Source organism: Lepisma saccharinum, chromosome 20, assembly GCF_977018435.1.
Source record: "Lepisma saccharinum chromosome 20, izLepSacc3.1, whole genome shotgun sequence".
In the NCBI taxonomy this organism is placed as follows: Eukaryota; Metazoa; Arthropoda; class Insecta; order Zygentoma; family Lepismatidae; genus Lepisma; species Lepisma saccharinum.
Window position 1 is genome coordinate 56055271 of NC_139248.1, and position 27198 is coordinate 56082468.

General features: G+C 36.8%; 2 protein-coding genes across 5 annotated transcripts in view; one reads left to right on the plus strand and one right to left on the minus strand.

Annotated features, from left to right (window-relative positions):
• The first annotated feature begins 337 nt into the window (after positions 1–337).
• The window catches only part of LOC146003280 (uncharacterized), a 192555-nt gene continuing 165694 nt past the window's right edge, over positions 338–27198 (plus strand). Inside the window, exons 1-2 of one of the 4 annotated variants that reach the window (XM_083141502.1) lie at positions 338–568; positions 14774–15080. In XM_083141502.1, the coding sequence (XP_082997628.1) occupies positions 14802–15080 (279 nt within the window). In that variant the 5' untranslated portion in view covers positions 338–568; positions 14774–14801. The remainder of the gene's footprint in view (positions 569–14773; positions 15081–27198) is intronic. The other 3 variants (XM_083141505.1, XM_083141504.1, XM_083141503.1) reach the window with 3 other exon arrangements.
• On the minus strand, positions 13662–14252 carry LOC146003473 (uncharacterized). Its single transcript, XM_083141763.1, has one exon. It carries the CDS (start codon positions 14250–14252, stop codon positions 13662–13664), a length of 591 nt encoding a protein of 196 aa, XP_082997889.1.

Below are 27198 nucleotides of genomic sequence, written 5' to 3' on the forward strand. Positions count from 1 at the left end.
ACCCGTCAAGCGGCTCCGCACAACACGATACCAACCTTGAGTTCTGACGTCAGACGTGGATTTCATACGTTGTTAGGTTAGGTTTGTTAATTTTGAATCTCTTACAATAAATGCACTGCAAATATACTAAACATAACAAGTACACGGTGACGTCAGAACACAAGGTAGCAAAACTGTTGTGCGACAAGAAAGGCACCTACAACAAAGGCAAATATAATATTTAGCAAATTGTCCATTATTATTTTCATTCTCTTTTATTTTGTCCCATCCTGTGCTTCTGTACGGTATAGAATTCTGTTGATGCAAAGCAGATATTGATCTCTGTTTATTGACGTTTTTATTTCAATTCATGTTCATAACTTTGGAAAGAGGAGTGAAATGAATGAAAGTGATGATGGCCAATTCGTATAGCATTTCACAGATTACTTATTTACGTTGTGTTGTACGAATGGATGATTTTATTTTCCAAGCAACTTTTGTGAACCAACCGGGCTTGTGAATAATCGTTGAAATTTCTCTCTGATCATCGGGTGGGACGTGTATTGTCATCTGCCAGTGAATTAGTGAAGTAAGTTACGTTATTCCAAAATACTCCCTATTACAAAATAGAATAGAAATTGTGACATGTTACAATGCTTTCCGTCTAGTACTTATACTTTACGGTTTTCGCCCAGCTATTGACTGGAGAAAACTTGCAGGACGAATAATAATAATAATGTATGAGACTCTCAATTGATTCCTAACATAGCTCAGTCGATTTTCTTTGTAGAGCAAACCAGCGAGACATTCTAGACATACTGCGTTGCAGCATGGGCTAAGAGCAACTGGTAAAATATTGTATGTTTGTATAAAGTACCTAGTATTAATATGTAAACTGCCTCACTTTCTTAGTAACGATTTTACTGTTGTATGGCGTGTCCTACAAAAGATATTGCGTCTATAACTTCCAGAGGTGAATTGGAAACAAACTTGCTTTTGCTATGCTTGGAACACTTTACTGCAGCTAGCCCAAGCTCCGGTTGTTTAATTCCGAATTAATCATGGTACAGACATTTTGGTAACATTTTCGAATCTGTCTTCTTGGACAGTACTCATTTTAATGTATTGTTGATGTTGCGTTCAGAGTACCCATTCTGTTTGAAAGCCATGCAAAGATGCTGTGGTAAATGTCTGTTATATCGGAGAGACATTTCTTCATTTTTTTCAGAAAAAACTAAAGGAAATGAGTTTCTGTAACATTTTGAAAGTTCGTGGAGGTGTTTTCTCACTAGAATGCTGCACAACAAGAAATAAGCACTTTTGATATAATAAAAAACTTGCATTTTGTGCAAAGCGACAACATTATATCGTTGTTTCCATTATGTTCCTGCAGATAGTGCGAGCGTTGAAAGTCACGTGGTCTCGCCAGTGTTCCCAAACGTTCCATTTTTTTTTACGAGAATTTTTTTTTTAACTATGCTTACCTAACCTTGCTGGAAATGGTCCATGGGGCTATCGTGAATGGTTTTGGGGGCTATCCATCAATGGTTCATGGGACTATCGTGAATGGTTTTTGGGGTTATCCGTCAATGGTTTCTAATGACATAATGAACATGAAAGTAGGTATTTTTCGGTTACCAAGGTTGAAACACTGCATAGCGGATGAAAATCGACAAAACACAAGCAGGACGCGTGATGATGCACAGCTGTGCATGCCATATTGTATGTTCCGCAACTGAAGAAGGGAACCAAAAGAATTAGGGTGGGTGCAGGTAAATATGAGACACATTTTAAATCTTTTATTGGAACTTTGTCTAGAACTGGTTTATTGTGATGAAACCAAAGCTATACCAACACAATTCAGGTTATACTTCCATTTTTGTTGGCTTGTTATGATTATGTTCACCAAAAAGTCCAAAAAAAAAAATGAAAAACACTCTCATTTCTAACCTCAAAAAAGGTAAAATATGATACACCATGAAGGTAAGAATGAAACATGTTTATATCTCAATGGCCATGCACTGTGGAACAGTAGGAATGAAATAATGAGATAAAGCATGAAAATATGAGTCACTTGGTATATACATATTTTTTTTGTAACGTGAAAACTGACAGAGTTATGGCTTATAGAGTTAAAGCTCCAAAAAATCCTTAGAAATGAGAAGGCCTGTAGGAACATAAGGAGACATAATGAATACTGTATATCTATGCCTATATGCTACACATTAAATAAAAAATGAATGAAATAGGCAAAGGAACATAGCCTAGCCTACATTTTACAGTGTAAAGCAATTATGTCTCGCCATAAACATATCTACTACTGATAGGCCTAGTTCAATACATAAACATATTAGGCTATGCCCACTGCTACTATTATTAAGAAAATATGAAATGTTAGGCCTCCTCGGTAAGCTATCTTATTCATTAACACAAAAATTGAAAAAAATGAAAACATCAATTGTACAAAAAGTTTAGGCCTACAGGTCTTGCCATAAACTCAAAAACGAACATTCTATACTGGTATTAACATTTCAATACAGCTCATGAATACCTAAATAAACAAGGAAAATAGGTAATTGAAACACGGTACCAAACAATATGGTAACTCAAGAAACTAAAATACACGCTGGAAATTAACAAAACTAGGCTATGTTTCAAACACATCAATTGGCTGTGAGAATCGATATTTCACTCTGTCCCCAAAAAGCACACAGTTTTTGGAACCTCAAAATTGCCAATGATATCGGAAAGGCTTGTGACTGATATATCATTCTCGTCTACAAGAAAAGTGTATTTTGTTCCTGAATGTCTCATTCCCATTATCTGGATATCGTTTTTATCAAGAACTTCTTGCACGATACACACGTACCGAAATTCAGTACATTTTCTTTTACCACCTCTGAAGCGAACGAATATGTAGTCACCACGTTGAAGGTTTTGTGTGCTTTCCACTGGACTTGATAGTCAATTTTACTTTCTTGATGTTAAGACATCTTTAACATAATTGTAAATACATAAAAGGAAAAGAAGAAGATAGGCGAGGTAAATATCTGCTGTCTCATTTTTATCTTCACGTGTCTAATTTTGTCACCTAAATTGAAAAGTGACATAACTCATGTCACAAAGACACTTTTTAGGTTTTTTTTGCATTGATGTTACTCTAAAGTTAAACCTTCAATGAGTTATGGTTTCAATTTTCCTCCTAAAGTAATAGATGGCTGGGTACAGCGAAAGTTTGTCGTCGGAATTTGAAAGTTTTTTTGAAATAAAACAAGGAGTTTTAGTCAAGAATTATTTTCCACTAAATGACTTTTTTCAGAACACTGTAATATACATATAATGAAAGACAAGATCCTAGGCAACTTTTGATGATTTTTATTCAAAGTTTGAAACACTGCGTTAGTGCAATATTTCACTGTCTCATTTTTCCCTTCATTTTCCCCTGTCTCATAATTACCTTCACCCACCCTACTCGTAATGTGAAAAATCGAAGTTATTTTCGTGTAAAAAGCATAATGGCACCTTCAACTATGTTCCGCAATACACAATTGGTAAGTACGATCCATCCGAAACACAAAATATCAGATTTTAATGTGTGTCCGATATAACAGACATTTAACTAACTAACTAATTAACTCTCTAGCCTTCTTAAACCTGAAGGTTCATGGCTGCAGCAACACAGGCCTTCCATCTTTCCCTATCTTGAGCAAGATCTATATACTCTTTTCCATCCATACAGATTTCCCTTAGGTCCATCTCAACGTTGTCCCTCCTTCTTCGTCTTGGCCTTCCTACAGGTCTCTTACCATCAGGTTTCCCAACAGGAATCCTGTAAACTCCTCTTTCCTCTCCCATTTGTGCCACATGGCCTGCCCACCTAAGTTTAGTTTAGTTTAGTTTAGTTTATTTGCGTCCAAGGACTATCGGTGTGTACAAATTACAATACATGGTAATATAGGACATGTCAATACTTACATTACAATACAATACTACATTAATAGATTTTACAAATACAAAATTTATAGCCAAAAATTGTAAAAAATTGGGTCTTACTCTGGTATTATATCAAAATCACAAAAAAAATATAACATGAGAAGATATAGAACATTGCAGCCTACTTCTAGGTGATACTAATTATCCACTTTCATTTGACATTTAATTTTACAAGAATAATATGTGATTATACTGCATTATGTACATTTGTCTTATGTAAAAGTCGCTTCCATGTATTCAGCTATAGAAAAAAAACATGCTTCAGAAGCATTGATTTTATCTTGTGCTTGAATATCATCAATTTTGGTTCTTTCCTCACATCTTGTGGTAGTTTATTGTAGAGATCTATGGAAGAGTTTAAGGGACTTCTTACATAAGTCAAGGCGGCCGTGTTTTATGTGAAGTTTGTCTTCATTTCTTGTGTTTAGGCCATGTATTTCCTCATTTGTGGCAAAGTTGGAAATATGTTGCTTAACATAAATTAAGCATTCATAAATGTATATGCAGGGAAGAGTTAACACATTAAGTTTACGGAAAAGAGTTCTACATGAATAAGTTTTCTTTACTCCAGCTATGATTCTTATAGCTCTTTTTTGAAGCATAAAAAGGACATTGGAGTGGCCCTTGTTACCCCAAACCATAATCCCGTACCTTAATAAAGCATCAAAGTTTGCCATATAAAGGCACTTGACAGTTTGGGTGCTTGAGATGTCTACCATTTCTCGAAGGGCATAGCACACACTACTTAATTTTGATTGTAACGTCTTTATGTGTTCTGTATAGCTAAGGTGTTTATCCAGAAGTCTTCTTGATTTAATTATTCTAATATCTGGACATGAATACAAATTATGTAGTTCTAAATTATGTAACCTTCTCCACTCACCTGTCTCCTCATCCCTTTTAGGTCCAAAGATTTTCCTAAGGATCTTATTTTCAAATACTCTCAATTTATATTCCTCTTTCAATGTAAGGGACCAAGTTTCACATCCATATAATACTACAGGCAAAATTACAGTTTTGTATATTTTAACTTTTAGTTTCTTAGATATTAAACGAGAAGACAAAAGTTTATGAAGAGAGCAGTTACATGCATTTCCTGAATTAAGCCTACTTTTTATTTCCTCTTTAATATAATTTTCATTTGTTAATATTACTCCTAAGTATTTGAATTTGGAAACTGGTTCAAACTAGGGATGGCCAAACGGATCCGGATCCGAAAAATCCGGATCCAAAAGTTACGGATCTGGATCCGGATCCAAAAATTCCGGATCCGGGTCGGAAAGTTTCGGATCTGGATCCGGATCCAAAAATTTCGGATTTGGATCCGGATCCAAAAATTTCGGATCTGGATCCAGATCCAAGAGTTCCGGATCTGGATCCGGGTCCGAAAATTCCGGATCCGGATCCGAGAGTTTCATATCTCAATCCCATTATAATATTACCACACCTTAAAAGGTATTATGATCTTCGATTACAAAGAAATTTTTCATTAGTTAGTCCTACAAGAATTTTTTTCAAGTGTTGTTCCTAAAATACTTTGCTACGCATCGGCTAACACACTCGTGCACAAAAATAATCTTACTTGTTTAACATAAAATGTCAGAGGTGATTTTGTAAATGCCATTGAAACTAATATGTATTTATTCGAATGCATTTGAAATGAAAACACACATAAATGTGAGACATTCCATTCCAGGATGAAACCTTTAACACATATAACAAGATAGAAACGTTATACAAAAATTATACAGTTATTCTAGTTACAGTTTTACAAATTAAAATAAAACATTATAATATATGCAGTGTTATATAATTACAAAGTGCAAGACTAACAAGGGAGGTTATCTTAGTGTCCCCCTCCGATTTCCATGAAACTTGGCAGGTGTGTGTATAAACGGGCCCAAAGGAAGAAGTACGTGTTTTTTTTGTTTCAGCAAAAAAACGGTTTTAGGGGGAAAAACCCCTCAAATGTCAAGATGAGGACAAATTGAAGTGGGGATCTGACCCCTGTGTCCCCCTCCGATTCCCATGAAATTTGACAGGTGTATAGAGAGGCCCTATGCCCCCTGTTTCTTCTGGATCTGGATCCGAAAAAATTTAGGATCCGGATTTCGGATCCTCCAGGATCCGGATCTGGCCATCCCTAGTTCAAACGAGTTGTTATCAATAATTATATTTTGATTATTACCTAACACTTGGTTTCGGCCTGTAAGCATATATTTAGTTTTCTCTTTTTAAACTTCCAAACCTATCTCTTTAGCAGTTTTGAAAAATATTTTAGCATTATTCTTAATTGTATTCACATCATCCCCCAGTAAGTCTACATCATCTGCATATGCTAACAACTGAGTCACACCATTTAATTTTAGTCCTTCTTTAGTTTCTTTTACCTTCCTTACAGCATATTCTAAGGCAAAATTAAAGAGCAATGGAGATAATGCATCTCCTTGTTTTAACCCATCATGAATTGTAAATTTGTCAGACATATTAATACCCACACAAATTTTACTTTGTTTCACTGGTGCATATTTTTATCATACTAACAAGCTTCTTAGGTATTCCAAACTCTACTAATATATTATATAATTTATCTCTTTTGACCGAATCATATGCTTTTTTGAAATCAATGAATAGCTGATGGACATTTTGATTATATTCCCACTTTTTTTCAAGTGTCTGTCTGATGTGAAAAATTTGATCTGTAGTTGATCTGTTACGTTTAAATCCACATTGATAATCACCTATAATTTCATTAGCATATGGTGTTAGTCTTCTTAAAAGAATGTTAGACAATATTTTGTATGTTGTTCAGAATAGAGAAATTCCACGGTAATTATTGCAGTTCATTTTATCACCTTTTTTAAACACAGGAACAATTATGGATTCTTTCCACTGTTGAGGGATTTCTTCTTTATTCCATATTAAACAAATTAATTTATGAATTTGACATATTAATGAATTTCCACCATATTTAATTAACTCAGCTGGTATTAAATCAATGCCAGGTGCTTTGATATTCTTTAGCCTTTTAATAGCATCTTTAACTTCAGTCAAGTTAGGTTCTGGAACTAAAGGTTCTGCTGTGTGTACTTCATTCACTTCTGATTTATCTCCTACATGAAGATTTAAAAGGTCATTAAAGTAGTTCTTCCATCTATTTAGAATATTGCTTGGGTCAGCTAGAAAATCACCGTCTTTATCTTTTATCAAGTTTACTTTAGGTTGCCACCCCTTTCTAAACTCATTTACACCTTTATATAAATCTATGATATTTTTATTTTTGCTGTTTCAATTTCGTTAATTTTGCTTTTCAAGTAATCTCTTTTTTTTACTTCTAAACGTGCGGTTAACTTCTCGCTTTATTCTATTATAATTGTTTAGATTTGTATCATCAGAGTTATTTAACCACCTAAGTCTAGCCTGATTTCTTATTTCTATTAGATTATGACATTCATTATCAAACTATGGCTTACTTTTTCTCGGTTTATGGTATCCTATACTTTCTTTAGCTGCTGATTGTATTGCATTACGTATGTGCTCCCAATTCTTATTTACGTCTGTTTCATTTATATTTTCATCATCATTTAAATCCTGCAAAACATCAAATCTATTTGACAGTTTAATTTGGTAATCTTTCTTAATTCTTTCATCAGTAAACTTTCCTGTATCAAATTTTATAACTTTTAGATTTTGTTGCTTATGATTTATCACTGAGAGTCTTTCTCTTCATTTAGCAATTACTAAATAATGATCATTGGCATGAACGTCAATTATACTAGTATCCCTTCTCTTATCTGTGAGAATATGATCTATCTGATTATGAGTTTTACCATCTGGAGAAGACCAGGTATATTTATGGATATCTTTATGTTTAAAAGTGGTACTTTTCACAATTACACAGACATTTACAGATGCTGTATTTAGTACCAGTTTCATAGATCGGAGACACATTAAAATCGCATATTTTGTGTTTCACATGGTTTGTACTTATTAATGGTTTGTAACACTTTACCATAGGGGTGACGGATTTCTTACTTTTTGCAGGAGAAAGTACTTATGCAAATCATTTTCTGTAGCGTTGTGGAAGTTCGTGAATGTAGTTTTGATCCATTTTAATGCGAGTGCATGTTGTTTTCTGTGAAAATCTCTGTCCGACATGCTGTTTCTGCTGCCGCCATTTGCTTTCTTCATTAGAGCACAATATTCCGTGTGTTATAGTGGAACCACAAGCAAAAAAACCTGCGCAGAAGCACATCGGGGGGTGCGGGAAAGGGCAGAGGGAAGGAACATTCAGCGTGGCTCACGTCAGCGTTGCCACGTCTATTGGTTTCTCTGGAGAATTCCTTAATAAACTATTGCTATGGAACCTCCAACTGCCAGCTCAAAACATATTTCCTCCTCATCTTACTTGAACATGGAGGGGAGAGGTGGAGTGGAACTCCTCTCAGTCGTGAAAAGTGCTGTTGGAACTGTGAAATGATGTCAAACGCTATTCAATTGTGCTACGACATTATTTTATTACTTTTACTACATGACTATTTTTAGAGGGCTGTATTTTATCCAACTCCAAACTCTATTTCTATTTTAGTTATTTTACTTCGCTTTTGTGCCTCTATGGGTAAGTACGACAACAAGGATGAATGAAGAACTGATGAAATGGATAAAGTGACACAAACACAGTGAAACGTCCATGCCATGCTAGGTAGAACCTTCGTAGCGTGGGCAAATATATATACAGGGTGTTTCGTAAGTTTGTTTACAACACTTGGGAGGTGATTGTACGAGTGAAAATAAGGTGGAAAGTTCATGTAACGAAATTCCAGAAACTGCTTTGTTGCCAAGTTATTGACGTTTGAAAATGTGGGAAAATGATTTTCCGAAGTGAATAATGGCAAAACGGGTGGAGATAAGTCGTCGGTGTTGGGAGGTCCACTAAGAAATTGGGTACGCTCTTGTCAAAAAAAATCAGGCGGCAATGTTGTGCAATGTCGGCGCAAGGGATTCCCCAAAGGATACGAACGATGATGTTGACGGGAGTAAATTGGCATGTGTTGAATGGCTCCAAAAAACAAAGAAAACTTCCTGAGCAACGGGCACCATGACGTAAAAACGAAAAAAAAAAAATGAACTGTCATAGGTTGCATACCCTGAAGGGCACACAGTATGCTTAATGGAGATGTGAAGGGAACCTCATCACAGACGGTTTTCAAAGTTTCCACCATGTATTTGCAAGCAGAGGTGACAACGGCGAATCAAGGATTGTCTAGTGCGACCCAACAACCCCGGCGTTTCTGCTATCGATGCTGCAGCTACATTGATACAGGCAACGAGGTCCTCGGCTGACACGACAGGAGGCATTTCATCTCTCCCCAGAGGAAGAAATTCAGGGGCGTAATATTAGGCGATCGAGGTGGCCATGGCACAGGCCCTCCCCTGCCAATGCACTGGTTGTGGAATAAGGTATTGAGGAAATGGCGCACATTCCGATCGAAATGTGGGGGTGCGCCGTCATGTTGAAACCACAGTCTTTCTCTCAGTGCCAAGGGCACGTCCTCTAGTAGTTCAGGCAAAACCTCACTGAGAAATGTTTTGTAAGTGGGTCCACATAGGCGAACAGGGAGAATGTACGGTCCAATCAAATGGCCATGCAGTATCCCGCACCACACATTCACTGCAAATCTATGCTGATGATGTGCCACTAGCAGTGCATGTGGATTTTCATGTTCCGATACATGACTATTTTTACTATTGAACACACCAATTTTTGTGAAGATAGCCTCATCAGTCCATAGTACCGCATTCTGAAAATTTTGGATAGTTTAAATTTGATGAATAAACCATTGGCAAAAGTCCTCACTTGGCCGAAGTCCCGAGGTAAAAGTTCTTGCATTTTCTTCAATTTGTACGGGTACATCCCCACTTCTGCCATGACTCACCACACATTCACATGGGAGGTGTTTCGTCCGTGGTCTAGTGTGTGCGTACTGGTGCCTGGATGATCCATCACTGCAGTTAGCACATCTTCTACAAACAGTCGCGTTCGCACACTTCGCAGTCGTCCAACTTCTCGACGAGGTGGCAACACTGATCCTGTTTCCCGAAGTCGATTGTCTAGTTTGAAATAAGGTGTGCGATGGTAACACCCTATTTGGAAAAGGTGCCCCATACACACGCCTTGCAGCCTCCCCATAAATCAGATGCATGTCCGCCAGCTCTTGGGACGTGTATGCAGCCATCCCTTACACCGGGCTACAAGTGTTTATGGCCGTTAACACTAGTACACTTCACAGAACACGATGGGCTGTGGCTAAGAATTAACACGTAACACTGCTAGGTCAAATGTTTGGCCAACACTACTGTCCAAGAACCTCACGTCTTTCCATTCAACTGTGAATGTTAAACAACCTGCTGCTGGCAAAGCACCTGAAGCACGAATGGCACAGACACGTGCGCTCCTTCATGAGGAAACCTACACTGTTGGTGCCCCTAGCGGGAAATGTGGACTTAACGTAAGATCTCACGGACAGCCATCTGCCCTTCAGGGTATGCAACCTATGACAGTTCATTTTTTTCGTTTTTACGTCATGGTGCCCGTCGCTCAGGAAATTTTCTTTGTTTTTTGGTGCCATTCAACACATGCCAATTTTCGTCGATACCAGCTCACGCAGAACGCACACCCACCCCACTCCCGTCAATATCTTTGTTTGCGTTCTTTGGGGAATCCCTTGCACCAACATTGCACAACATTTACCGCGTGATTTTTTGACAAGAGCGTACCCAATTTCTTAGTGGACCGCCCAACACCAACGACTTCTCTCCACCCGTTTTGCCATTATTCACTTCGGAAAATCATTTTCCCACGTTTTCAAACGTCAATAACTTGGCAACAGAGCCGTTTCCGGAATTTCGTTACATGAACTTTCCACCTTATTTTCACTCGTACAATCACCTCCCAAGCATTGTAAACGAACTTACGAAACACCCTGTATATACATGTTCATGTGTGTGTGTGTGTGTGTATATATTTCTAGCAGATAGGGAGGATAGGTGAACCCTAGTATAAGCGTTGTTATCTTCAATTATTTTGGAAGACATGCTGTATAATTCACCAATATATTTCACATACGTAATTCATTTTCTCATTATGGTGCAGGACGCATGCCAACCCCTAACAATACCTGTACACCAAACACCAGCAAAAGGCAAATTAATTTGTTATTGTTAGCATTTGGCTTGAAAGATTGTGGAAAATCCCTGACAATGAAGGGCGGCACGTTAGCTTCATTTGTGAACACAATTTTCTACGATTTACTGTCCGAAAATAGAGGCATAGCAGACCCCTTGTGTCGGTGCAGAGAAAGGGCAAGCTTGAGGTTGTTTTTCGTCCACCCTCTTAGATTTTACCACCCGAAGATGCGGAAGAGATGAAATACATTGGTCGGGTCCCTCGGACGGTATACTTTCTTTTGTTTGAAACACGTCCAATCCTGAAATGGAGATGTTCAGTTTTTTTTGCCAAACACAGGGTGCTGGGTTTAGCACCATTGTTAGAAAAGTATCTGACTTTTACACCTTAAACAACGCGCGCCACTGCAACAGGGGTCCTTTATTGTGACCCTTTGCTTGGCGACTGTAGGTTATTCACAACCTATATCGTTCCCTTCCCTTCTGGAAAATGAATGTTGACGTAAAAATACCTATTATTTCAGACCTTTGAATCGATTTCAGTCACAATAATTTACATCCTATTATAATAGGAACGTGGTAATTTCAAACGCAAGTGGTGTTTTCTGAGAGGGCAACACTATTACGGGTTAGTATGCCTAGTTTAACCCACCTGATAAAAACATTGTTTCCCCCTAGCTGGAAAGAATCTGCGGACGTTCCCTTGCCCCCAAGTGCGCACGCCTATGCCACCTCCCCCCAAAAAGTCGTTTATCCGCTACTATTAGATCATTGGATTTTGTAGCAGATCTTCTGGTTTTTCAAGTCTGACCTGGCAACACTGCTTTGAGCACCGACAACGGCAGGGAAGATGCGCGGACATTTTTGACGGAACTATAGAGGACATAAACCCCGTAGTCAGTGTTTCAAACTCGCCATGTTTTCACTATAAAATGACTTGTCTAGTATTTTTAATTTTTTTTTAACTTTGCTTGCCGAACCTAACCTTACGGAAAATGGTTTGTGGTGCTAACGAGAATGGTTTGTGAGGCTAACGTCAATGGTTTGCTAGGTATTAGCATAATTTCAAATCTGGGTATGAAAGTAGGTATTTTCCGGTGAACAAGGTTGCAACACTGCATAAATCGACAAAACACTCTCACAACGCACGATGAATCAGTACGCTATCACCATAATATGTGTTACAGAATCGAAATAACGAGTAAGAGTAAGTACTTGTAAATGTAAGAAATAGACATTATTTTCGTTAGAAATTCATTATTTCACCTAAAGAAATCTTCTGCAATGCAGAATAGTACGTTAGCAAGGAAAAAAGTGTGAAATAAATGATTTATAGGTGTCACCCCTATAGTAAAGTAGTACCCCAATGGTGGGTAAAAGTTAAGTATCCCGGAAACATATTTCTTCAATTTTACAGGAGAAAGTACTTAACCGAAAAGAGTTTCTGTATACTCTACCAAGGTCTCGGAAGTGTATTTTCCCGGAAAACCATCTATTTTTCAACATTATTGTCTCCAATGCACGAAACCTGTTCCGTTGATGTCCTTCTACTATGTGAACAAAATTTTGCGGGCGCTTGATGACGTATCAACCGGTCAGTGTTTCCAAACATGCATTTTTTTTTTTGCAAGAACATGACAGTTTTGAGGATGACAATTTTATCTATGTTTGCCTAACCTAACCTTGCTGTTCATGGTTCATGGGGCTATTTATGAATAGTTTGTGGGGTTTTCGAACCTGGGAAAAAATACAAAATCAGTAACACAAAAGTAGGTATTTTTCGATGAAGAAGGTTGCAACACTGCATAACCACTGATCATCGACCACGCTAGTCAAGATTTCTCCGCCATATTGCGTGTAATGCAAGCGAAAACGAACAAACAAGAATTACTCGATATGTCGAAAATTGAGATTATTTGCATGAAAAAAATGAAATGGCACCTTCAAGAACCATTAGGAATGCGGAATACGTAAGTACCAATGTGAAAAACAAGAAAATAAAATACCTATTATCGTGTTCGTCACGTGTGAAAATTTTACATTATGCATGGTAGCTGACCGATAGTCGCACAAACAATTTTGCATGGTAGCTGACCGATAGCCCCACAAACCATTATGCATGGTAGCTGACCGATAGCCCCACAAACCATTCACGGATAGCCCCACAACCCGTTTCCGATAAGGTTACGTTAGGCAAGTATAGTAAGAAAAGGGGTGGGGTTCAAACAGTGACAGGGGCTTACGTCATCAAAAGTACGCAGCATTGGGTTGTCGTAGGGCAAGCAAATGAAGCAATGGCAAATGTGTGTCAGTGAGATATTTCTCTTGAAAAATACATGAATTCCCGGGTCAAATATATTCCACGATGAAAGAAAATACCTCGACGAACGTTGTATACCTTGCAGAAACTCATTTCCGCAAGTAGTTTCTTGTGTAAAATTGAAGAAATGTGTCTCCAATGTATGAAACTGTTACCCTGTATTTCTTCTGATAGATGCTCAGTGTCACTGATGGAGATGGCCCGGTGAAATAAAGTAGAGAGTGCTGTAGCTCGTTGAGATGAGGGTGAAAACTGTTGGCATTGAGATATAGATCGGTGTGACTCGGTTTCCTGTATACACCGTGTCCCAAGGATCCGTCTGGCTTGCATTTGATGAGTATATCCAGGAACAGCTGTTTGTTATTTCTGTCTCTATGGTGAACTTGATATTTGGGTGTTGATTGTTTAGGTGGTCTAGGAATGGCTGAAGAGTTTCTTTACCTTGCAGCCAGATGATGAAGGTGTCGTCGACGTATCTGTAGAAGGCGGCGGGTTTCAACGGAGCTGTGCGCAGGGCTTCGTGCTCTAAGTTTTCCATGAAAATATTGGCTATGGCAGGCGAGATTGGGGAGCCCATTGCCACACCACCGGTTTGTTCGTAGTACTGTCCACTGTAACTGAAGTAGGTAGAGGTCAGTGTGTATTTGAACAGATTGATGATTTCTCGTGTGAAGTGTAATTCCTGTGAATCTTGAAGCGGCACTTTGGTGAAGAGTGACACTACGTCGAAGCTGACTAAGATGTCATCTGGTGATGTTCTGATCTGCTGCAGCATCTTGATGAATTCTGCAGAGTTTTTCACATGGTGTTCACATTTTCCTATGAGTGGTTGAAGCTGGGCTGTCAGGAATTTGGCGAGTCTATATGTTGGGCATCCAATGGCACTGATGATCGGTTTAGAAACAAAAAGACTACAGGTTTATACAAATTTGCTGTAATGCAAAGTGATGCCCGGAATAAAGCACTGCATATTCTTCGCCATATTGTCTCGTGCACCGATTGAGGGTCACTCTCCTGGGTTTGAGAGTATGCATCGGCAATGCAAAACTGCATTGCCCTGACATCTGTTGATAAAAATGACAAACATATTAATTGTGATCTCAGACAGACATCACAAAGTACTTCATAATCATAACACTGGATACATTGTTGCGATGTTCATTCAATTCTGTTAAAGGTGTGTTTGTTTCCTTCCCGCCTCCTTCTTTGCAGATGACAAACCATTAAAAAAAATAACAATTACAAGTAGTATTCTATTTTTATTATCTTTAGTGATTGTATTTTATCTATTTTCAGGTACATTTGTTCACGTGTAACTGCTAGCATGGGTACTTTGGTGTGCCCTCTGTGCTGCAATGAGCCGTTTCTGACTCACTGGGATTTAAAGTGTCATTTGAAGAAGGTCTTGACAACAATAACATGTCCAGCATGCAAAGCAGTGTTTCTATCTTTGCAAAAGTTTGTGAAACATTTAGATGGTGGCTGCTGTCAGGCAATGAACACAGTAAGTGCCAATTTCCCAGATGGTGTAGAAGGAGATGGTTCTTCACAGGGCACTGTGTGTGCAGGGAATTCAAAAGAGGAGAAAAGAAAACAAAGCAAGGTAGGTGTAGAAATATGTTGCTTTTCTGTTAAGAGCATAGCTTGATTAAGGGAGAGGATAAAGTGAATGATTTACCATTAAGATGTCTAAAACTAGCAATTAGGGGCAGTGTTAGCCTGGGTTTTCCCCATTTTTTTTCTTCTTCAGAAAAACCCACCTTGAAATAAAAAATATTCAAAAAGTTGTTGTTTTTTCAGAAAATGTTGTAATGCTTTAAATACTTGTGAATTTTAGGAAACTTGTAAAGAAAAGCCTTAGCAGAGCTTATAATACTAAAAATAATTAATGTTGCACAAGTCATAGTTGGTTTTTCAGGCTATTTTTCTCAAATCATGGTAGAAATGGACTTTTAACAAATAAAACTAACACATCCAAGAAACAAGAAAGCAAGAGTATCAGACATTTTTAGATAAAACCTTTGCATTGATTGATGTAGCATAGTTGAACAAAGCTTATAATTTAGAAATTTGGTAGCTCTTTGGTTATCAGTCATATGTGGGGAAACCATCATACGTGTATCATACATTGTTCACATAGTTTCAGCTGTTACAATACATTTTTGCATGTTTAAAGCATTACGAGGGAGAATTTAGTATGTTTTATTGAAATGTCGTTAATTGTATCAGAATGAAATCAGAACTTTCTTCAAATGTTTTTTTCATTTCTCATCATCATCATCATCATGCTGGCCCCCGTTGTGGGGTGGTTAGCACATTGTGCTAGAATGCCAGGGGTCCTGGGTTCGAATCCTTGTCTGAGCATGGATGTTCGTGAGTGTCCATTCATCAATTTCATCATGTCATCACTCATCCCCATCTTCACGAATTAGTCAAAAGTGGCACAAAAAGTAAAGTAAAATAAAGCAAATCAATCAGTCAATCATCATCATCATGGGTTGCTTGCGTATGCAGGATAAATGTTGTTTATGTCTGGATAGGAACTCTATACCCATGTAAGTTGTACACTTTCATAATCTACCACAATTTCAGTTTTATCTTTTTCTTTTTTTTTTTTTTTATCGGGTTGTAAATACAGTGTATGTGTATACTTTGTTATTTAGATCACTTTTGAGCTTTGTGCATGAAACTTACGCGAGCATTATGGTATTACAGTAAAACCGTGTTAATCCAGACTAATCACATAAGTTGACCAGTTCATGATGAAAGTTGTACAAATTACTCACAATTATAATAAAAATATATTAAAAACTTACGTTTTTGCAAAGTATCTATGCTGCTTTCACGACGTTTCGGGATGCTACTGCTCCCTTCTTCAGGCTGTTCACTTTTGGTTATACACAATTCATAACCGCGTTGACCTATTATTATGTATAGGATATGGGATTGGTTAAGTGTGTGTGGATAAAAGCATTAAAAACCCAACACCCATAACTGGTGCACGTCATATTATCATGCTGTTTTCCTGATTAAAAATTGCTCCTTGAAACGTTGAAACTTTAAAACTAAATAGCCACGGCCCGCGTGTGCTGCAATTGCAATACTCCGGATTAACTGAAATAACCTAAAAGAACAGTAGAAAGTGCCTTAAAACTCCGTTTATAGGAACAAAACATGTTTATTATGGTGTATTTAAAGCAGGGTTAGCCCGGCTAGGCCCAGCCCAGTTTTTCCCATGTGGGTTTTTTCAGAAAAACCCACCTTGAAAAGAACAACAAAAAACCCACTCAAAATGTGTTTTTTTTTCTTCAGAAAATGTTGTAAATTATTGCTTTATATAATTGTAATGTTCTAGAATTGTCAACATTTTGAGAAAACTTGTAAAGTAAAAGCTTAACCAACCTTATAATACTCAAAATAGTTAATGTGGTACAAGTCACAGTGGGTTTTTCAAGATATTTTTCTCAAATCATGCTAGAAATAGACTTTTAACAGAAATACGAACATATATCCAAGAAACAAAAATCAAGAGGGTCTGAAATATTTAGATAAAACATTCAACGAACAAAGCGTATAAGTTTGAAATTTGGTAGCACTTTAGATATCATTCACTTCCGTATGTGCGCTAGCCACGTAGTTTCACCTGTGACGATCAACTTTTGCAATATTTTTTTCCCCATGAATAAAACATTACAAAGAAGAATTGAGTACATGTTATTGAAATGTCGTGAAAGTAGAATATGGTTAATTGTAGTATAATTAAATCAAACACTTTTCAAATGATTAATTTCATTTCTCAAAATTTAGTATGTGTGCAGATGCTCTGTTATCTTTCCAATGCCTTTCACTGAGACAGTGACCCCTCCCTCCCTCCAGTTCAGTGCATTGATTGAACGTAATGAGTTGCTTGCCCAAGAAGTCGAGCACTCTCATAATCTACCACGATTTCTTTTTATCTTAAATATAGGGGATGTGGGGTACTCCAGTAATTACAATGCATACATATACTTTCATATTTTGACCATTTTCAAACCTTTTTACAGACTACGATTTTGATCTTTGTGCATAAAACTTTCAGGAACATTGTGACATTACTTGCACTGTAAATTCACAATAAAATTATCAAAACATAATGCATGATTTAGGAGGAGCATGGGTGGGGTGGATGGGCAAAGATAGACAAGTGACCATGATAACATGTTTCTGCAGCTAGAAAACTTGATAGACTGCAATGGGACATGTGAGTGAAATTGAACAATGTGTTTCAAGATGGTGAATGAAAAACTAATTTTCCTTATGTTGCATGCACGTTCTATACCATGCTCTCTTTTCCCCCAAATTTGCGTTCGATGCATTTTCAGAGTTAAAAGAACCAAAATCAGTCAATGTAGATAATCCATCAGTCCACAATTTTGCAGTAAAACTTTAAAATTCTATTTCATAGTTTAGGAGAGAAGTGATGAAAAAAACCACAAACATAAATTTTGCCATAAATGTAAACCTTTTGAGTTGCGTTACAAGATAACTTAAGAGATTGGTGTCAAATTGTATTTGAGAAAAAATTGTCACCATGTTTAAAGATGGTGGACAACAGACTGATTTACATGCCTTGCGAGAGCTTTAAGTTATGCAAATATTTGAGGTTAAATTTTCGTAGATTAAGAAAAGCAAGTCTAAGCTACATTAGGACATTACTAGAGCTTGAAGTTTTTAATAAAAAAAACTGTAATATAGTGTGTGGTCTCGGAAGGGTCACCAATTTTGAAACCACGATATCTTTAGCAATTTTAGAGTTCTTAAGCTGAAATTCATGTCGCAAATAGAAACACCCAGGGAATGATTTTATTTTGCATTTGCATTTGTTGAAAGGATTTCAAGATGGTGGATGAGAAATTGATTTTTCATATTCTGAGGTAGCTCCAAATTCTGATGCCACTTTCAAATATCAGCCTACTCTACATTTTTGGACATTAAGAAAAGATATTTAAATATTTTAGGGTATTTCTTAAGCTATGGCTTGGCAAATATTTTTTTTGATTTTATAATGCAGTACAAAATATGTTATAACTAGTGCTTTCTTTATGGCAGTAAACAACGTAACTACATACTGGTACCTTATTATAGGTGAAGACTATTAACATTTTATTTTAACAAGAGATATGTGTATGATGGCAAAGGTCCTGGGTTCGAATCCTGGCCTGGGCATGATTATTCTTTGCAAGTCTCTTCATCAATTTCATCATATCCTCATTCATTCTCATCTTCGCGATTAGCTTAATGTGGCAGAAAAAAAGGAGTAAATTGAAACAAATCATTCAATCAAACGAGAGAAATGCATATATGTGTGTGTGTGTGTGTGTATACTTGGATGCATCATCGTTTTTGAACATAATACAATTTTGAGTAGTTGTTATGATGCACACATTAATAAGCAACACAGTAACATAAGAAATCAACTTGAATAGTGCAGGAACCATTCTTCCCAGAAAAAAAGAATCAATAACAAACTTTTTTACTGTGAGACTTTTAATTTTATCATTCAAGTTTGTTACTTTCTTCCTCCTGCAACAACACTCAAATTTAACCCTTAACACGAATCATGTTTTTGTTTGTGCGTAATCCAAACCACCCGGTCTGTCAAACCGACATGCATATTTTCTTTTTTTACAGCCAATTTATTTATTTTTTGGTAATGATGATAAAAAATATTTGTTCTGTGAGCCTTAATTATCAACTTCAAATTATTTTATCTATGTAATGTTCAATAAATAAGAAGGAATATTAATTGTTTATTTAGAACACAGTAAAAATTTGGCTGCTTGCAGCCTTCTTTGAGAACATGGAAAGCATATTTTCATGAACGGATTTAAAGTACAAGAAAATTATAAGAAGAGCCCTTCGCTCAGTAAGATCCATGTGTTATTTTGAGGAGTGCGAAGATGTTTTGGCAGTTCAACACTTCTCCATATGTATGGGTTGCCTCTCGCACTGCCAAATTAAAAACTGGGGAATTGGTCGAGGGGCGTGACATTTCAGTTGATGTTGTCTCTGGCAGAGAACAGGTGATGACACAATTCATCATCGTCACTACTTGTTCCGGAATCTCCACCATCCTGCGACTCAGGAGAATAAATGTGATCAGCGTCAAAGAGTTATTGATTGTCTCAGAATCAGCACTCTCATCACAGTCATCCTCGAGTTCAGACTTCATTTTCTAATAGTTCCCTAACACGTTTGTCAAAATCATCGTCTGTGACTCACAAAATGGCTCTTATTTCTTTCTTGGACCATGGAAACACTGTTCGCAAAAATACAACGAAAGGGACAAAAACAAACACTCACCACAAATGTACACAACGGATCGGGGTGATTCTGACGTAAATCAAACTACCCTGTCTCACTACCGTGCCGATCGATACTCAACAAGCCATTGATATGGTTTGGCTAGTTCAGAGGTAAACATTGTGGTGGAAAGATTTTGATTGATTGATTGATTTGGTGTTTTAAGTCCGCTTTATGCACAGTAAGGCTAATCGGGACTGGATCTAAAGTTTAAAGTGGGATCCGAACCACTATGTGTCTCCACTGGGTGAGGGGGAAAGGTACAGGGAGTTTCCGGGTGGAGAGCGCAACAGTGTAGCCACACAAGCCCGATGAAATTTTCAGGGGGTCTGTCAGACCGAGGGTTCGGGTTAAGGGTTAAGCATATTAAAGTATGTTTTTCAAGATGCAGAATATTTGTGTAAGTACTGTTAGTGAATATTCCATTCTGAACTTCAGTTTATGAAACAAATTATTTTGTGAATGCAGTGTTGTGCATATGTTGGAATGATTTATGTTACAGCTACAAACACATTTATTATTTCATATACCATAGACGATTAAATAATCCAAAAATACTGTGCAACACAATGTTTTCAATCTGCTTCAATACAATTTGTTCACAGTTTATCACAGTTGTGTCTTCCCATTATTTTTCTGGATGTTTCAAGCATACCTCCTCCTTGTATTAATCATGCCAAATTATAATTTTGCCACATTCAATTGTCTGGCTGATTTAGTCTCAAACGAATACCTTATACATCCTCTAAACTATCTGGCTGCTATGAAGATGGCAGTTCCCCTGATTAAAACATTAGTGACCCCCCCCCCCCAAGTGATGCCCTAAAAACCTTAAAAGATTTTTTCTTGATCTCCAGATATGTAGTTTAGCCATTTGAAAGTGTCATCAGAATTTGGAATCTACAGCAGCATATGAAAAATCCATTTTTCATCTACAATCTTTAAATGCTTTGAACAAATGAAAATGCAAAGCAAAATCGTTCCCGAGGTGTATCTACTTTTGATTAATTTAAGCTAAAAACCTCGAAATTTACCTCAGTTATCATGGTGTCAAAATTGGTGACTTGCACCCAAACTTCCTTAAGCACACACTATATTACAGAGATTTTATTAAAAGCTTAAAACTCAAATGATATCATAACATTGCTGAGACTTGTGTTTCTTAATCTTCAAAAAATGTAACCTAGTCAAATATGAGCATAAGTTAAAGCTCTCGCATGGCATGTTAAACCGGTCTCTCGTCTACTATCTTTAAACATGATGACCAATTTTTCTCAAATAAAATGTGAGACCAACCTTTCAAGTTATTTTGCAACTATAAAAATTGCAACTCAAAAGCCTTCCATTTATGGTGCTTATCATAAATACAACGTTTGTGATTTTACCACCACTCTTCCCCTAAGCTATGAAATATTATTTTAAAGGTTTTACTGCAAAACTGCGGACCAGTGAAATCTCTAAAATGACTCAGTTTAATTCCTTATACTCCGAAAATATATTCTTGACAGTTTTGGAAAAAAAAAAAAATGTAGAGCAGAGCATAGAGCTGCATGGGAAAAATCAGTTTTTCATCCACCATCTTGAAACACATTGTGCAATTTTGGTCACGAGTCTTCTAGCTGCAGAAATAATTTTACCTATATGATTCTAAATTTACAGCAACATGGTCACTAAATAGATGTCTCTCTGCCCATCCACCCTAACTCGTGCACCATTTTTTGATGATTTTATGGTCAAAGTATAGTGTAAATACATAATTCTCCTGTAACTTCCATGCACAAAGCTCAAAACTATAGTCTATTCAAAGCTTTGAAAATGATCAAAGTATGAAAGTATGGTATACATTTGATGAAAATAGCGTCCGCAAAATGCCTAAGCAGACAAGAAACGATGAAGCAGAGCTCATTGTGCGAAGTAACGTGGTCAACGTGCAATACCGATCACCACAGACGACTACCGGAGTCTGCAAGCGAATGCGTGTGTTCGAGCGTAGCACCACGGTAGTCGGCGAAGGTTAGTTAGGTGTTCCTTGTGTCCAGTTAGTGAAAGGCGAGCGAGTGAATTTCTTCTTGCGGCACAGGACGAATGGGATCGCTTACCACAAGATCACCTTGATCGTCTCATCCTCAGTATGCTACAGCATGTTCAAGACCTTCTTCCAGCCAGGGGAGGACACACCAGGTGGTAGGCAATGTTTCTGGTGGATCCGCTATGACGAACAGTCTTCTTGTGACAGTTCTTTGTTTTTTCACCTCCATCATGAATTGTGCCATTTTCGTTTTAAACAAATTTCTGAGAAAATTGTACGTTTTTTGTTCCCTTTTCATTCAACATGTCTTGTTCTTCATCTTTTCTTTTGTATTCTCACTGTCATTGTCAATAAACCTTGTGCTTCATATATGTTTTGTCATTTTCCATCCTGATGCAAAACTTTTTTGACTGTGTTTATGTTGCATCAATCAATGCAAACGTTTTATCTAAAAATGTCTGATACTTTTTCTTTTTTGTTTCTTGAATATATATATTCTCGTTATTTGTTAAAAGTCCACTTCTAGCATGAATTGGGGAAAATAGCCTGAAAAACCCACTATGACTTGTTCTATTTCATTCATTATTTTTAGTATTATAAGCTTTTCTAAGCCTTCTCTTTACAAGTTTTCCAAAACTTTTTGACAATTTTAGAACCTCACAAGTATGTATTTAAATAATTTACAAAATTTTCTGAAAAAAAAAAGAAACCCACATTTTCACTGGGTTTTTTGGTGGGTTTTTCTGAAAAAACCCACATGCGGGAAACTGGACGGCCTACCCGGGCCAACCCTGATTGAAGCAGATTTAAAAGTGTGTGTGTGCAGCTACCGTATGTTTTATAGATAAAGGTAAAGTTCCCCGTACATATCCAGGGTGGCTACTCACCGGGAATTCCTTGAATTCTGGAAATTATGTGTGAATAATTGGCTCCAGGAATTCTGCATGAATTCTTCGTGAATATTTCTCCGTAGACGTGAAAAATTGCAATATTTATTAAATCCATATCCCACTGAGGGCATACCCGATGGCGCAGTGGTACCATCGTCGCCTTTTAGTCAAGGGGTGCCTGGTTCGATACCGGTGGAGGCACATAGTGGTTCGGATCCCACTTTTAACTGAACCTCCAGTCCCAATTAGCCTTTCTGTGCATAAAGTGGACTTAAAACACCAACTCAATCAATCAAACCATATCCCATTGAATTTATAAATGCTCTGAGGCAAGTTTTTAACAGATTAATTTTATTTTTATCCAGGAAGGACAAGAAAGCTACATGAAAAATAAAATGAATTCTCTTGATCTGTTTACTTTCTTAGTGTCCTTTGTAGAACAATCTGTCTGATAGATGGAAGATTATTGCAAGATAATATCCTGAAGTTGAATAGGCAAATTTCAGCTTAAAATTCTTATACAATTAACAATTTTTCGTACATTAGTATATCTTAATATTTGAAATATACATATGTGCCGTTTATTTGAATTGATTTAGAATTTTTGGATACATTGGAATCACAAAGACCCTTTATAGTGTTAATATATTTGTGTGTGTATGTGTGTGGTGGTGAGAAGCTGTAATACGTAATGTTGAAAAGGAGGAAACATCTTCTGGCGACCTTCAATTTTTGTAAAGTTCACCTTGAAAACTGGAAATTACCGTATTTACTCATGTATAATGCACACTTTTTTCCAAAATTTTTGCCACCAAAAACTGTGGTGCATATTATGCACGGAATAATTCAGACAGCCAACATGAAACAGTACAGGGTCATTCCATGATTTTGGGAAACTTGCATTGATTTTTCATGTTTACGGAACCCTATCATGTTATATATCATTGTAAAGCTTGAATCCTGCAGTTTCTGAATATGGAAACAGTATTCCATACAAGATAACGTCACTAATGTGAAATGCGGTTGAAATAAGTTTATCAAAATATGAAGAAACATTCTGATTTTTATGGTACTTTGGATGAAAGAAAACATAAGGAAAAAGATAATAAAAATTAAAATGTATTACTGGCCAGATAATACGACATACATGGAGTGTGTAAATTCCTTAATGGAAGAAATCTTGTGCTGCTAACTGCTATTTGGAAGGTCCTGAATGTACCTCGTATAAATGTTACAACTTGAAACTGGATTGTACTGCGCATTATATACGAGATATAATTTTTTGTTACTTTTACCCATCCAAAACCAGTGTGTGCATTAGGCTTATGACAAAAAAATATTTTTTTAGCCTGTAGTAGAAATCAATGAACTTTTTAATACAGAATCAGAAAATGACAATTATTTCGTTCAATTCATAAAAAATGTTCCGCACCAATGACAATGAAAATTCTCAAATTTAAGTACATTCAGCACAGTCAAAATGTATTAGTTGAAATAAGCTTCAGATTCAAATATTTATCTGTTTTGAATTTCTGGTACAGTTCTTCCATTAATTTCACCCCTCGTTCGGCACAAATATTCGTCCGTGATATATCTGCAATGAATCTTTCTTATTTCACCGCTGATTCGGCACAAATATTCGTCCGTGATATATCTACAACGGATATTGCAACATTCCAGTGAGTTACAAAGCACTTCATGGCTGCAGAGCAATTTAATTCGGAAATTTCATCCATCAGTTTCTGGTGAATCTCTGTGTTGAACATTTGGTTAGAAAACCAGGCTTCCTGCCATGTATTTGAGATGAAAGCGCACAGAATTTCCAGTGATATTCTCCATTTAGGAATGAGGAAGTACGAAATAAGAGCATATATAGCACATGAATTCCATCTGGCATTGTGAAGAGACGGTAATTTTCTCCATTTAATTGCTGGGATTGCACCAGTTTCTTTAAGGAAACTGAATGCTCTACATAACTCATACTGAAATTTAAAATCATCTCGACAACCTGTATTTTGAACAGTTATCATTTAACTTTCTGGCTTGTAGGACTGCTGCAAGACATCGTATTGTTTTATCACTTCGTCCACGAATTCATAGTTCAGAGTTGGTTTGGTAGAAGAAATCGGATTAAAGAAGTCTAACACATGCTTTACGATTCTATCAAGAATATGGTGCTGGCAGCCAATGTACTGTGGCTGATCAAATCCTCTTGTGATCATTTCACTTTTTAATTTTTGAACAATTCCATTTATTCGTCCAGGATTTACTGCTGTTGTGTCACATACGATCATTTTGAAGTTCTTCCATGCATCAAATTAATTCAGCAAACTTTGCAGTGCATTAAAATATCCTGTGATGATCTGCTTTCACATTTTACTATACCTAATTTCAATTCTTTAAGTGAACTCTTCAAGATTACCACTTGATACTCGTGATTTGCAATTTGCTTACCGTCGAAATGAAGGCAGAATTGTTTCTCTTCTTGCAAAATAGATTTTATTTTATGCTTTGCATCTTCGCCACTTCTTATAACAGCTCGCCAAACACCTGATTGTGATGGTGCTGTAACACTGATTCCATCTTCAGCTAGACTGGAGCACACTACAGCAGCTTTATTAATTGAAAGAGGTTTTTTTGTCACCAACTTAGTTGCATGTGATGTTGAAAAACACACGACTCGTTTTCTTTTGACATTTTCATTTTCATTTTCTTCTGATACATATGCTGCGTCTGTGTCATAAAAATTTCATCACTACTTACTTCTGCTGATGATGCGTCGTCTACATTAGTGGCAGAGACAGTGTTTGGTCCAAATTGTGAAGCTGATTTTCACACTCGCTTAGAGGGATGGATGGACGATTGTGGAGCAACTGTGCTTGTTACATATCCAATTTTACCTTGTGATTTAACTTGTAACTTTATAGTTCTTTATCTTCTTGGCTCACCAATGTCAATCTGTTTTCGTTATGTCAAATATATTTTCTATTTCAACTTGAAGTGAATCCTTTTTCCTCTTTCTATTTTTATCGTTCTCTTCAATCAATTTAACTACTTTTGACATAATTGGTTGTTTTGATAAATTTGGAAAGCTAATTTTTCCCAGAGCTCACCAGTTATCATAGTCATTCTTTCTTTCTTATCTTTCTCTGTTTCCAGAAGTGTATGATAGCGACCAATAATGTATTTCTTTCGCATAAGTCGAGTAAAAAAACTAAGTATTTCAATTATAGGTACATCTCGTCTTATTGTTGCATCAATAGCTTCATTCTGCGTCCACGATTCCGCATTTTTCTTAATCGCATCACTTGATTTATAATATGCCATTATAATACTAATATTGAACTACCAAACTTGAAAATAAGAGAAAATATACACAATTTGTCACTTAATAAATAATCATTTAATAATTACTACATTAATTTACTAATTATTACATTAATAATGTCCTTTTCAAATGTTGTTTGTAGTATTTTTCGAAAGAGCCCCAAAAATAGTTGTTATTGATAATGTAGGATTATAAAAATTTAAAATTTATTTTGATGCTCTTTCCGATGAATCCTCGCTGTTTGAACCCACCAACAGTTACACACACACTGTATAATTTGCATAATCTGTAACTACATACAGATACAAATACACGTATCATTTTAAATAATGTTTTACTAAAAATATAAACACATCTTATTAGTAATTTTATCGTGAGCGATATTATAAAGATCTACTTTTTTATTAGCTACAGGCTACAGTACCGTACATACAGTTCTTGTGACACACACTGAAATTGAAACGGGTTGGTGCGGGAAGTTTTTTTTAGAGTCACCTGTAATAATTATTTTTTAGTAATCAGGTCACAAAAGCTCATCATTTGTGACCACAGGAGATACAAAATTTTGCAATTTTTTTTTTTAGTCATAACCCTAGTGTGCATTATACATGCACGTGCACTATAAACGCCCTGAATTTTATCATGGTCCTAGAGTGTCCACCCTGATATAGCACCACACCATGAAGACACATTCAGGGGATATGGGGGTAGGGCCCGACATATTCTTGATCTCTGCAATTTTGGACGTGATGGGATCACAACCAAACTCCGGCTGCCTTTACCCCCCAGAACCCATTGATTTGAGGCTGGGTGAGTTCCACATCTGCTTTATGCAGGGACAAGACTGGAAAAATTCCGACCTTAGATCACCCACCCCAAGATTTGAACCCGGGTCTTCTGCATGGCAGTCAGACAGCCTGTCTACTTTTTTTTACGTAATAAAAGTAGTCTGCTTTTTTTACGTAATAAAAGTAATACCGCTAAGCAGTAGTATCCCCCCCTTTTTTCTCTCTATTTTCTCAATTTTCTGTATTTATTTTCTCTGTATTATCATTGGGACATGTCTGAACCAGGATTCGAACCTGGGACCCCTGGCATGGCAGCATGCTGTGCTAACCCCTCTGCCACAGAG